This window comes from Watersipora subatra, chromosome 10, assembly GCF_963576615.1.
Source record: "Watersipora subatra chromosome 10, tzWatSuba1.1, whole genome shotgun sequence".
In the NCBI taxonomy this organism is placed as follows: domain Eukaryota; kingdom Metazoa; phylum Bryozoa; class Gymnolaemata; order Cheilostomatida; family Watersiporidae; genus Watersipora; species Watersipora subatra.
The window spans coordinates 60,267,908-60,280,795 of record NC_088717.1 but is presented as its reverse complement, the minus strand read 5'-3'; the positions used below and the strand labels follow the sequence as shown (position 1 = coordinate 60,280,795).

The window sequence follows — 12,888 nt, the reverse complement described above, 5'->3', positions numbered from 1 at the left end:
CTCCAGCTCCTACGCTGTTCAGATTGTCTGTTCCTTGACCATCGCACACCCTCCAACTGTTATTTTCTCATGCAATAGTTAACGCCTTGCCACCTTGGACTCTAATATATCATTCTTCCACTTCTCATTCACCTCTTATCTTTAAAAATGGCAGCACCAACCCATACGTGTAGGAGATTGAGCTATGTAGCCGGTCATCTTACCTGTAGGTGAGTATTGTACCATTTTTAGTAAACACCTTTCCAATTTATAAATTTCTAAATATTCTACACTAATTGTCTCATCTGTTATCTGTGTGTTAGTGCAATGCGGCTTCTGTATTCCGTAACCAATAACGATTATTCATTTTTCTCATCACAACTGACCGAGTTCAAAAGTGTGACCGGCCAACTCTTCCTTGCTGGCAGAAACGCATACAATCTACATATAACCTAAACTCTGACCTTTTTGCTCTGTGTATGCTGTCAATATTGACATTGCTAGCTGGTTGAATGCAGCATGTAGATTGCCTACTCATTGTTGCACCCGGTTACTATGCACTGCTTCAAGGTATAATGGCTCTGAGGAAAGTGTATTGATCCATCTCTCACCTCTTATGTAAGTTTGTGTTGATTGGATCACTCATCAATGGACACTATTTGCTTAACCAACTCTGCTAAAATCGATTCTATTAGTATATGCAGCCAGCTCACTTGGGCCTCTCAATAGCCGCTTTTTATGTTTCGGTCTTTTGTATAATCAATGTCTGACCAACCAATAAATACCCATTCCCTTTTTCTTGCCCTGGCGAATAAGCTAACATGCCCTTGGAAATTTTCCACAAAGCCAATAAACAGTTGTACGCCGTCCTAGGGGAGGGGAGGACGCCTTGTTTTCTTACGTGTGTGTACAACTATTATCAGAACAGCGTTGGCCGTGTATAATGGTCTCTAGCCTGTAAAATGAATGACGAAGGTATACAAGCTTACGAGTCAGAGCTCTTGACTGGCAACATTGAGGGTAGCGCTGTCAGTACATTTGTATATGTTCTCGACACTGCTCTTCAGTCTCCTTCAGAGAGGTAATTCCATATCTGTATGAGTCTTAACTGTAAAGTGTCTACTACACTCATCTCATCTGTATGAGTCCTAACTGTATAGTGTCTACTACACTCATCTCATCTGTATGAGTCCTGACTGTATAGTGTCTCCTACACTCATCACATCTGTATGAATCCTAACTGTATAGTGTCTACTACACTCATCACATCTGTATGAGTCCCAATTGTATAGTGTCTACTACACTCATCTCATCTGTATGAGTACTGACTGTATAGTGTCTATTACACTCATCTCACCTGTATGAGTCCTAACTGTATAGTGTCTACTACACTCACCTCATCTGTATGAGTCCTAACTGTATAGTGTCTACTACACTCATCACATCTGTATGAGTCCTAACTGTATAGCGTCTACTACACTCATCACAGCTGTATGAGTCCTAACTGTATGGTGTCTCCTACACTCATCTCATCCGTATAAGTCCTAACTGTATAGTGTCTACTACACACTTCTCATCTGTATGAGTCCTAACTATATAGTGTCTACTACACTCATCTCATCTGTATGAGTCCTAACTGTATAGTGTCTCTTGCAAAAGTTATTTTATACATGGGCATTATGGGTAATATGAGCATTTTTGCAACTACAGTAGACGCTCGTATAACGCATATCTGCTACTACGTAAAAATTTCCATATAACGTGAAGTGGTTGGGGGAGTTTTCAAATTTGATGTGAATGTTAGTTTATCTCGCCAAACTTGCGGAAGAAAAATCGCTGTGCGTATAGCATCATATCCGTTATATATAACTTTTGCCACATTCTAGTTCGCCATAATAGATAGTTTAATGTGTCGACAAAAAGGAGAATAGGACAGCTGTGCAATTGTTCATAAATACAAAGGCGCTCGATTGGTGCAGGTGTTACAGCGTTGGTCCACCAATCTGAATGTCACGAGTTGGAATATCGTCAAAAGGTACCTTTTATCCTAGCCTTGACCTCTGGATACAAATAGACAACAAACAGGTAGAACTGCTCTTTATAGTAAACATATTTTGTTCTTTTGCCTTATTGTAGGCTTACAAAATATTTGTTATTAGTTTTACTTTTCAGAATAGACTTTGCTCTTTAGAGAAAATAATCAAATCGCTGTTAACGAACGTCGACGGTGTGCGCTCTCCATCATCTTATTGTAAAATTACCTCAATCATGGTCTATAAAACCAGTGAGATTGATAATAAAACTACTATTGTACATACTAGGTTAGAATGCGGTCTTCCTTCTCTTCATGTTTCTGGCTTGTGTAACAGTTTTCATAGACGATTTATATGTCAAGCTACTGAATATGATTTGTGATTTGTATTGACTCGGACTGGAACCTTATCAGATTTCTTTAACTAGTTTCTTCAATTATTAATTGTTTCATATGAACTTCTCAATTGTTTCATATGAACTTCTCAATTGTTTCATATGAACTTCTCAATTGTTTCATATGAACTTCTTAATTGTTTCATATGAACTTCTCATTTGTTTCATATGAACTTCTCAATTGTTTCATATGAACTTCTCAATCGTTTCATATGAACTTCTCAATTGTTTCATATGAACTTCTCAATTGTTTCATATGAACTTCTCAATTGTTTCATATGAACTTCTCAATTGTTTCATATGAACTTCTCAATTGTTTCATATGAACTTCTCAGTTATTTCATATGAACTTCTCAATTGTTTCATATGAACTTCTCATTTGTTTCATATAAACTTCTCAATTGTTTCATATGAACTTCGCAATTGTTTCATATGAACTTCTCAGTTGTTTCATATGAACTTCTCAATTGTTTCATATGAACTTCTCAATTGTTTCATATGAACTTCTCAGTTGTTTCATATGAACTTCTCAATTGTTTCATATGAACTTGTCAGTTGTTTCATATGAACTTCTCAATTGTTTCATATGAACTTGTCAGTTGTTTCATATGAACTTGTCAGTTGTTTCATATGAACTTGTCAGTTGTTTCATATGAACTTCTCAATTGTTTCATATGAACTTCACAATTGTTCCATGACTCGATAAGTGATGTAAGCTCATATCTTCTTGTATGATCAGGGCCTTTTCGTGCCAATTTGTAGTTGCCCCCTCTTCCTTTTTTTAGTTTATCATACCATCTGCCCTGTTTATTATACCATTTGCCCGCTATATCATGTGAGATTGTCATATGTTGTACCATTGGCTGGCTAAATTAAGCCATGCGCCTGTCGTATCCCAGTATCCATGCTATATCGCAACATGAGTTCTCCGTGTCGCACTATGTCCTCATGATATCATGCCATTACACCACATATCTTAGCAATATCACTTCACATACTTTTGTTGCAGTGTATGCTTCCTGTTATTATATCTCAACATGCATTAATGTCGACCACATAGGCATGGCTATATATGCCCGTCATATCGCAATATATGCTCACCAAATCGCAAGCTTGCCATATCACAACATAACAGCAGTGCTCCTACTCCTTATAAGGCTAGTTCTTTAACTTGACTCATGATTAGATACTGTCTATTGAACCAGTGAGTATACACTGTCTGTTAGGTGGCTATCTCTTCATCTCTTCTTCATCGCTTGCTCTTCTCTTTCTTCACTCACCTCTTTCCTCACTCACCTCTTATGGCAAATGTGTAATCCTGACAATGGTGGAACAACTACCTCACCCCTAAATTCACCATTGATGACTGTTCTATTCAATAACCATCATCTCCTTGCCTGTCTCCTGATACTCTGTTACAGCATGACCATCTCACCGCCTATTTCTTAGGTACATTTTATTGTAGAAAAGTCAGTTCTCTACCTTCAGACAGAAATAAGATTGAGTTTTGGTGTTGACCCCTCCCGCTTGTATGGATACTACCCATTGTATTGTAAGGCTATTTTTTGTGTTGCAGTGCAACTGGTACCGGAGTGGCCATTGACAACAAAATAGAACAGGCCATGGTACGTATGTTAATATGGCTAACTCGGGCTTGCTTGCTTGATGTAAATGTTACCCTTTAAACACGCAGCACTCTGGTTGTCAGCAAAAGCTGTTCCATGGCTGAAACACCCTATCTAAAAGCTAAAATGATACGTTCATGTAATGTAGTAGTTCACTGACTAAAATGATACGTTCATGTAATGTAGTAGTTCACTGACTAATGTAGTAGTTCACTGACTAATGTAGTAGTTCACTGACTAATGTAGTAGTTCACTGACTGATGTAGTAGTTCACTGACTAATGTAGTAGTTCACTGACTAATGTAGTAGTTCACTGACTAATGTAGTAGTTCACTGACTGATGTAGTAGTTCACTGACTAATGTAGTAGTTCACTGACTAATGTAGTAGTTCACTGACTGATGTAGTAGTTCACTGACTAATGTAGTAGTTCACTGACTAATGTAGTAGTTCATTGACTAATGTAGTAGTTCACTGACTAATGTAGTAGTTCACTGACTAATGTAGTAGTTCACTGACTAATGTAGTAGTTCATTGACTAATGTAGTAGTTCACTTACTAATGTAGTAGTTCACTTACTAATGTAGTAGTTCACTGACTAATGTAGTAGTTCACTGACTAATGTAGTAGTTCACTGACTAATGTAGTAGTTCACTGACTAATGTAGTAGTTCACTGACTAATGTAGTAGTTCACTGACTAAAAATTGACTTACTGAAACACCTCCCATTCAAGGCACCAAAGGTCGGGGCAGATTTCTATTCAATTGTCATGAGACCAAGCTAAGCATTAACTGGATAGTATGCTCTTGAGCAAGGCTATTTATCAAAGACACAAATGAGTAGTAGCAGGTGGCTGCTGTTTTACAAAGATTTAACATTTTTAATTTGCAGTCTTATCTTATACATAGGCTCATAATTAGTTTCTAAAAGGAAATTGCTTTGCTATGTATAAATCTACCATTGCTATTAGCTCTTCCTATCAGAGCTATCAAATCAAGCTCGTTATTACAAATGGTTTTATATAAACAGGGAAATCGCTGCCAACTTGTATTGCTGTTTACCTCAAAGACTATTGTTAAGGTTCGATTTTAACTCACTTTGTAAAAACTTAGAGCTTGTTCCAACTTGTATCAGAGATTTAAAAAATTATATATAAATTTAAAATTACATTTATTTAGAACAGTCAAATCATATTACCTTTTTCATCTATGATTTTGGTGTTAGAGCAAAAACCAGTTTTGGAGACAAAAACATGGATGAGGGAAGCTTTTGGCTATAACACAAGGCAGTCATTTTTTGATAAAACATAAATGCGTGAATTACCGATGTCATTGCTACAGACTAGCATGAATGTGAGAAATTGGTTTATGTTGGCCATTGCTTTTCCCAATATGTAGTTATAATGCATCATAACAGGGATTTTATGAGTTTATAAGTAAACCGAGTAGTAAAACTTGACAATAATATTATCATTAATATTAGTTATTGAGCACGGGTATAAGCTATTAGTCTAGAGTTAATAGTTGGGTGATGAGTTCACCGCCTCGTCACATCAATCTTTTGCATGTGGAGGGCAAAGTTGAAGCTAATTGCTCTAATATCAAAGTGAATTGTGTTTGCTCTAAATTCATTCTTTACATAAAGTGGAATTTAAAAGATCATTCATATTAAATTAGGCATACTTTTTTTAATTTGTTTTGTGAGTTTTTGTAAAACTTGTCAACACACGCTCTGCTTTAATGGACAGAAATTCTGATATAGTTATAGTAGCTGTAGGATTGTAGCTGTTTCAATATAGCTATGTAGCATTGTAGCTGTTTCAATATAGTTATGTAGCATTGTAGCTGTTTCAATATAGTTATGTAGCATTGTAGCTGTTTCAATATAGTTATGTAGCATTGTAGCTGTTTCAATATAGTTATGTAGCATTGTAGCTGTTTCAATATAGCTATGTAGCATTGTAGCTGTTTCAATATAGTTATGTAGCATTGTAGCTGTTTCAATATAGTTATGTAGCATTGTAGCTGTTTCAATATAGCTATGTAGCATTGTAGCTGTTTCAATATAGTTATGTAGCATTGTAGCTGTTTCAATATAGTTATGTAGCATTGTAGCTGTTTCAATATAGTTATGTAGCATTGTAGCTGTTTCAATATAGTTATGTAGCATTGTAGCTGTTTCAATATAGTTATGTAGCATTGTAGCTGTTTCAATATAGTTATGTAGCATTGTAGCTGTTTCAATATAGTTATGTAGCATTGTAGCTGTTTCAATATAGTTATGTAGCATTGTAGCTGTTTCAATATAGCTATGTAGCATTGTAGCTGTTTCAATATAGTTATGTAGCATTGTAGCTGTTTCAATATAGCTATGTAGCATTGTAGCTGTTTCAATATAGCTATGTAGCATTGTAGCTGTTTCAATATAGTTATGTAGCATTGTAGCTGTTTCAATATAGCTATGTAGCATTGTAGCTGTTTCAATATAGCTATGTAGCATTGTAGCTGTTTCAATATAGCTATGTAGCATTGTAGCTGTTTCAATATAGTTATGTAGGATTGTAGCTGTTTCAATATAGTTATGTAGCATTGTAGCTGTTTCAATATAGTTATGTAGCATTGTAGCTGTTTCAATATAGCTATGTAGCATTGTAGCTGTTTCCAGTCAATATTCTTCAAAAGTCCCAAATCTCTGTTATGATAAAATCTAGTATTTGATTTGAATTACACAACAAATATTATTGAAAACCCAATGAACCCTCCTCACTGTTCAATAGTCACAATAGATGTATATAAAGTCATCAACTCGGTTGACAGCACTAGCTTGAAACTAGCAGCTTTTGCAAGTTTAGCTCTGCGTTCATCTTATAATTTTGTAAGTAGAGAAATTGTTGTTATTTTATTATCAGGAGTACTTAAAGTTGTGGTTTTTTTTTCAATATAGTCACCAGTCTTCAAAAATTTGAAAACAAATTAGTGGCAGCCATATATTATAGAAGAGACTGGCCTAACATCGGGTTAAGCCATGGAAATATAGCATTAGACAAATGTGTTTACACAGGATTTGGTGAAAAGTCATTTGATGCTAGCTGTGAGGGAAGAAGTCGAGGATCTCAAGCTACAGATAAAACAGCTCATAGAGAGAAACTCTCAGCTCGAACAGGAGAATAAGCTTTTGAGGTCATCTGCAGCTCCTGAGACTATGGCCCAGCTAGCTTTACTCAACCGACAGCAGAATCATTGACCTGTTGACCCAGGGTACTCTGTGTTATGCGGTTGGTTTGCCGACCATTCTTGAAGTGGAAGAAGCCTGAGGTCAAGAAGAAGATAGGGGTTACTGGAGAACAAGCGAACTGGACTCATCTGGCCGATCACAAGTCCTTCAACGCAACTATGGCTGTCATGTGACCTTCATCACACGCTGCCTGACATGGCTGCTACACACAATCATGGCAATATATTCCGCTCTTTACTGTCGGAGCCAAAATTGGATTGCTGACTGGTGTTCACCTGTGAGATGTACGGAATGCTGCTTGCCCTGCTCAATTGAATCATACGCTATCTAATTATAACAATTGCTACCTTTGGTTATTGTTCTAAATGTTGCAGAATGGACAGACGATGCCACACCTTGTAATCATTTACATCATTGACCTAGTTCCAATCTTAACTTATATTATTCTAAACTAAAGGACCCAAAGTTGTTAACAGATGAAATTAATGTTGTGCTTTGTTTCTGTCGCTATCCTCCTGTAATAGGAAGTATGAGCCTTCCCTGTACATACTTTGACAGCTGCAGCCATGTAGGTTCTTACATTACTTCGACTCTTGTTTAGGCAAGCTCTAACAACATGCTGTTGTCATGTTGTATAAACTGCTGGTGCTAATCTTGCTGAACGAATAGATATTGCTGAAATAAATTTATAACCATGTAGTAAAATTTACATGGTCTCTGCCAAGTCTGCCGTCTACCTATTTTGCAAATGCAATTGCGTAGTAGCTCAGAGATCTAGCTTGGTAGTTTTAATTCCTTAGTTATTTTCTCAAAGGTAGATCTGTGAATATCTTGCTGTAAATATATTAGATTTGGTCATTCCAAGGTGAGCTGTTATACAGACAACGAGGTGAATTTGCTCTAGGGACTCTGCAAGTTATGTGGATTTTTCCCGCTCAAAAATCACATAAGATATGCTAGGAAGATTTTAATTTGTTCACTGGTGGGTTTTTTGGCCAAGTGTAGTAGTAGTTTAGTGAACAGGTCATAAAGATATCATGAAGTTTATTCCTAGCCACAAAATATAGAAATGCGTTTTCATATAGTTACGTACCACCATTATTAAATGATGAGACAATTGGTTACTTTAATTGAATTTTTTTGCTGTATATACTTGAATTTGCTACACAATTGTTCAAAAATCGTGCAATTTAAATGTCTTGAGTTGATCGTGAACATTGCACCTGCGACAATCCTTCGCATTATTTTCATACTAGACAAGTGATCGTAGTGTTATCATGTGAGAACTCGCATGTATTTCGGTTAACAAGCGATCAAATTTAACAGGAAATGGATTTGCAATATTGCTTCCACATATATTATTTGCTCTTCCACAATTGATTTATTTTGCCTAACAAATGCAAAATCGCATGTAGCCTTGCATTGCAAGTTTATTTGTAGATCTGACTCCCAAAGTCAAGTTCTAACCACCTAGTGTAAATGTACCTTTATGGCTGGGAAAAGTGAAAAAGTTGACACATGCATTTTTAGTTGATTGGCTTAAACTTGAAAGATGGTATTCGGATTTTATGTTTGTTAATTTCTGCATATATGAAGGCCGATGAGCTCGAGAGGAAAAGGCAATTTCGGTGTTAATTGTTGCCGCTTGCAGCACATGCTGTTTGGTATTTGGTAAAGCAAAACAAAGAGTTTTTTAATATACATTTGCTAAATCATGCTTAATTTAGTTTTCTTTTCATTTTTGTAATAACTTTGAAATACCATGTCCCTTTATGTTATTTGGCAGCCAGCTATGCAACGCCGCGAAACCGATTACACAGTATTAGTATATGTGTATAATGTTACACAAAACGCGGTTTCCTCATAAAACTTGATATTTGTAGTGTTCAGTAACGTAACTACCGTACATGTATGTATAATACGATTTATGTTTACACTTATATGTTGGAGTTATCTTCTTATGTTAAGATGACCAAAATTTGATATCGGAGAGCAGAGCGTTATCATCTGCGCTTTCATGAAAAATGATAAAATAAATCTGCTGTTGTTGAAACTTAAATTTTGAGCTACACATAATCTAGACCGATCGAATACTACCAAATGGCGATGAGGATGGAGACTCAAGTAGTTCTTTTAATGTTAATTGTACATTAATGAGTGCTCAGTCAAGTGATCACAAACAGATGATGCAAGTGTTAGCGCAGCCATCAACTCTATTCTTTATCAATTTTATGAAACCGAATATACTGTATGAAATGTGGATAGAAATGTATGACAATTTCGAGTTACTTGGTAGGTTCGGTCAGCTGGACAATAGCATCAGTAGAGCTCATTTTACTACCAGCTTTAGCAGTGAAGGTTAGAGGACATTTTTAACTCTGGATGTTGGACATGATAGAATCGGCAGAAGCCAAGAATGCAATCATAGCACATTATGTGGGTATAATGTGTGAGAAAATGATGAGATATAAATGTAAAGCTCGAGCGCAAGCTGTGGATGAAAGCATTGATGATTTTGTGACTGATTTGAGAAGACTGATAGCAGGATGTTATTATGATAACGTACAGTCGAGGGGTCTGATGACGTACAATCTATGAATAGGTCATCTAGAGGGAGCAGGACAGACAATAAAATAATTTCTATTGTAAAATAATGAGTGAGAGACAGATTAGCAAATCTTTTAATGACATGTTTGAAGTAGACTGTGGTTCAAGTGTATCCATACTGCCATATAACATGTAGGTTTATAAGGCGTTCTCTGACAAGATGGTGAAGCACCTCGGAGATTGTCTGATTATTCTGGCAAGCTTATCCCGGTTGTTGGTTGTTGTACATTAGAAGTGCACGTTGATGGACAGTGTACTAGTGTATTTTTCTATATAGCCAAGAGGGGTTGTGCAACTTGAAATACCGATGTTATGAAACTTACTGGATTTAAACAGAATCTGAACGGTTATTGACAAGACTGAGTCAAATGTAACTAATAAGGTTACAAAATACGTTCATAAGATCAAGTCGAAGCCTGACGCCAAGCTAGTAAAGCAGATATACCAAGCACCTCCTTATTCTGTTTGTGACAAGGTATGTTCTGACTTGGATCGATTGAAGTCGGAAACTATTATGGAGCCTATTGAATTAGCAGAGTGGGTCTCTCCTTTGATGGTGATGGAAGAGAAATTATCAACTGATGTCTGTATTTAGAATATATTCTTAAAATCAGAATATTCCAATGGATTGTTTTCTTCTGCTGCATATAAAAAGAATAGTGCATTCCATGAAAGAAGGCAGTGTTTAGCACTTTGGATTTGAAAGCTGTATATAATCAGGCGCCTCTGACTGACGATTCTAAAGATTTGACAGCATTCATTACTGCCCAACGTCTGTTCAGGTAGACTAAGATTCCATTTGGTCTGACTTCTGCACCTAGTTTCTTCAGCAAGGTCATGGATAGAATACTGAATGACTGAGTTTTGTGTCTGGTATTTGGATGACACTTGCGTGTTTGCTAAGGATACAAAATATCATGAAACTTATTTCGAGTTTGTTATTGAGCGATTAGATTAGGCCGCTTTCATCCTAAACTCTAAGTGTGGACTCAGACAATCTAGTGTTGAATTTCTCTGATGTTGTATCAATAGTGAGGGTATTACAGCTCTACATGAAAAAATAGCTGTGGTGGTGTCAATGGAAAGTAAGACTAGAAGAGACTTGAAAAAGTTTATGGGGATGATTCAATATTACGCTAGATTTGTTCTAGGGCTGTCATCGATGACAGGTTACAGGTGACGATGACAGGTGATCTAAAACAATGATTAAAGCATGTACCTGTACCTTTAATACTGCCAAACAAGCTAGGTTATGTAGTGAAGTGCTAGCAGCTTTTGATAGCAGTCTTGAGACAATCGTAACTACTAATTTAGTGGTGCAAGATTAGGTGCGTATTTGAGCCAAATACCAATGGATGGGTCAGAGCGAGTAGTGGCATTTGCATCAAAATCTTTTTCGGGTACTGAATCAAACTAGTGCTCTTGAGTTAAAAGCTTTGTCATTTGTTTGGGCTGTTAAGCAGTTGCATACTTAACTTTGGGGGAGACAGTTTTTACTTAAGACTGATCACAACCCAATTACTATTCTATATGATGGAGTCGCAGTCTAAGCGTACTGGACACTGAGTAGCCAGATGGAGCTCTCAAGTCAATGTATATAACTTTGGTGTTAGACATGTCAAAGGTATTGATAATATAATAGCAGAAACTATGTCTAGGCTGCCTATAAAGGACAGGATGCATGTAAAAATGACACTGATGTAGTGGCTATGGTAAACACTGCTATAGAGTTAGATGAGTTCACGACAGCTTGTCGATCGGAGGCTGTAAGTCAGGAACAGATTGAGTTATCAGATCCGATAAGAAGATTCGGTCAAATGCGCCAGATTGGTTGTATTAAAAACTGAAAAATCAGTTATTTTTGCATGGTGAATTGGTGTAAAGAGATCAGCGTATTGTAGTCCCCGAATTTATGCCAAGTCAAGATATTGGTGTAGGGATTAAGGCTCATCAACGTATAACCAAATCTAAAAGATAGATTCGGTCCATCTACTGGTTCAAGGGTATGAATAATTTGAGTGAGCGCGCAGTTCGTGATTTTGAAATATGTAACTTAAATAATAAATCACATATTACTAAAGATGCTCTTTCAAATCCTGTGAAATTACCCGGCGGAAAATCAATAGACTGTATAGGCCCATTTGTGATTGGTAGTCGTGATGATAAGTTTGCTGCAACACTGGTAAATTATCGCTCTAAGTAGCCAGAGGTAGCTTTCATGGGTAGCGCCACATTGAAGAATACAATACAGTTCTTTGAAAGATTATTTGCTAGAGAAAAAGAACTTGTGAGTGATAATGCGGTGACCTTCACATCAAGAGAGTTTAATGATTATCTAGCTTCATGTAGAACCAAACATGTAAGAAGTACTCCTTATTACCCTCGTGCTAATAGTGAGGTGGAGCGGGTTAATAGGACACTAACACAAACTATTCAAAACGCTGTCCATGAATGACTGGATGGGAGTAGAGTAGTGCTAGGATCTCTACAGGTATATAGATTCTTTCCTAGCTCAAACACAGGCGTCTCTCCAAACACATAACTTCATGGAAGAAGAATGCGTATGAAACTTACACTGGAGAGGTCGATTGTTCCAGCTGAAGATTGTTCAAGCTTAGATGACAGATTAGACTTTATTAGGTGAAATCGAAAAAGCACAAGGATAAGCATGGAGCCGCTGTGGACCTGGCTTACAAGTAGGCACCGTAGTTCGAGTCAAATAGTTTTCCAACTTAAAGGAGTAATATCGGTTTTATCATCCTATTGCAATCGGTTCTCAGTTAGCTCCCAGGGTTGATACTCCTCCCAAAAGGCCCATTAGGCTCGGCCCAAAATCACATTTTAAGGGGTGTTTTCAGACCATGGGCACTGTCAGTGAATTTGCTATTTTAGGGGGGTTTCCACAGCCAAGCCAATGAAAGGACCCAGGTTTCTCATAGCTTTTTTCACACTGTTCAATGGTGATTTTGAAGTCAAAAACAAGCTAAATTCACCAGCAGGAAATTATTTATATAGC

The 12,888-nt window shown here is 36.8% G+C and overlaps 1 protein-coding gene across 1 annotated transcript in view; it reads left to right on the top strand.

Moving 5' to 3' along the window:
- The window catches only part of LOC137406605 (TSC22 domain family protein 4-like), a 28,388-nt gene extending 20,406 nt beyond the window's left edge, over positions 1–7,982 (top strand). The window contains exons 5-6 of the mRNA XM_068093198.1: positions 3,983–4,031; positions 7,092–7,982. Coding sequence (XP_067949299.1) covers positions 3,983–4,031; positions 7,092–7,274 — 232 coding nt within the window. The 3' untranslated portion in view covers positions 7,275–7,982. The remainder of the gene's footprint in view (positions 1–3,982; positions 4,032–7,091) is intronic.
- The last annotated feature ends 4,906 nt before the right edge of the window (positions 7,983–12,888 follow it).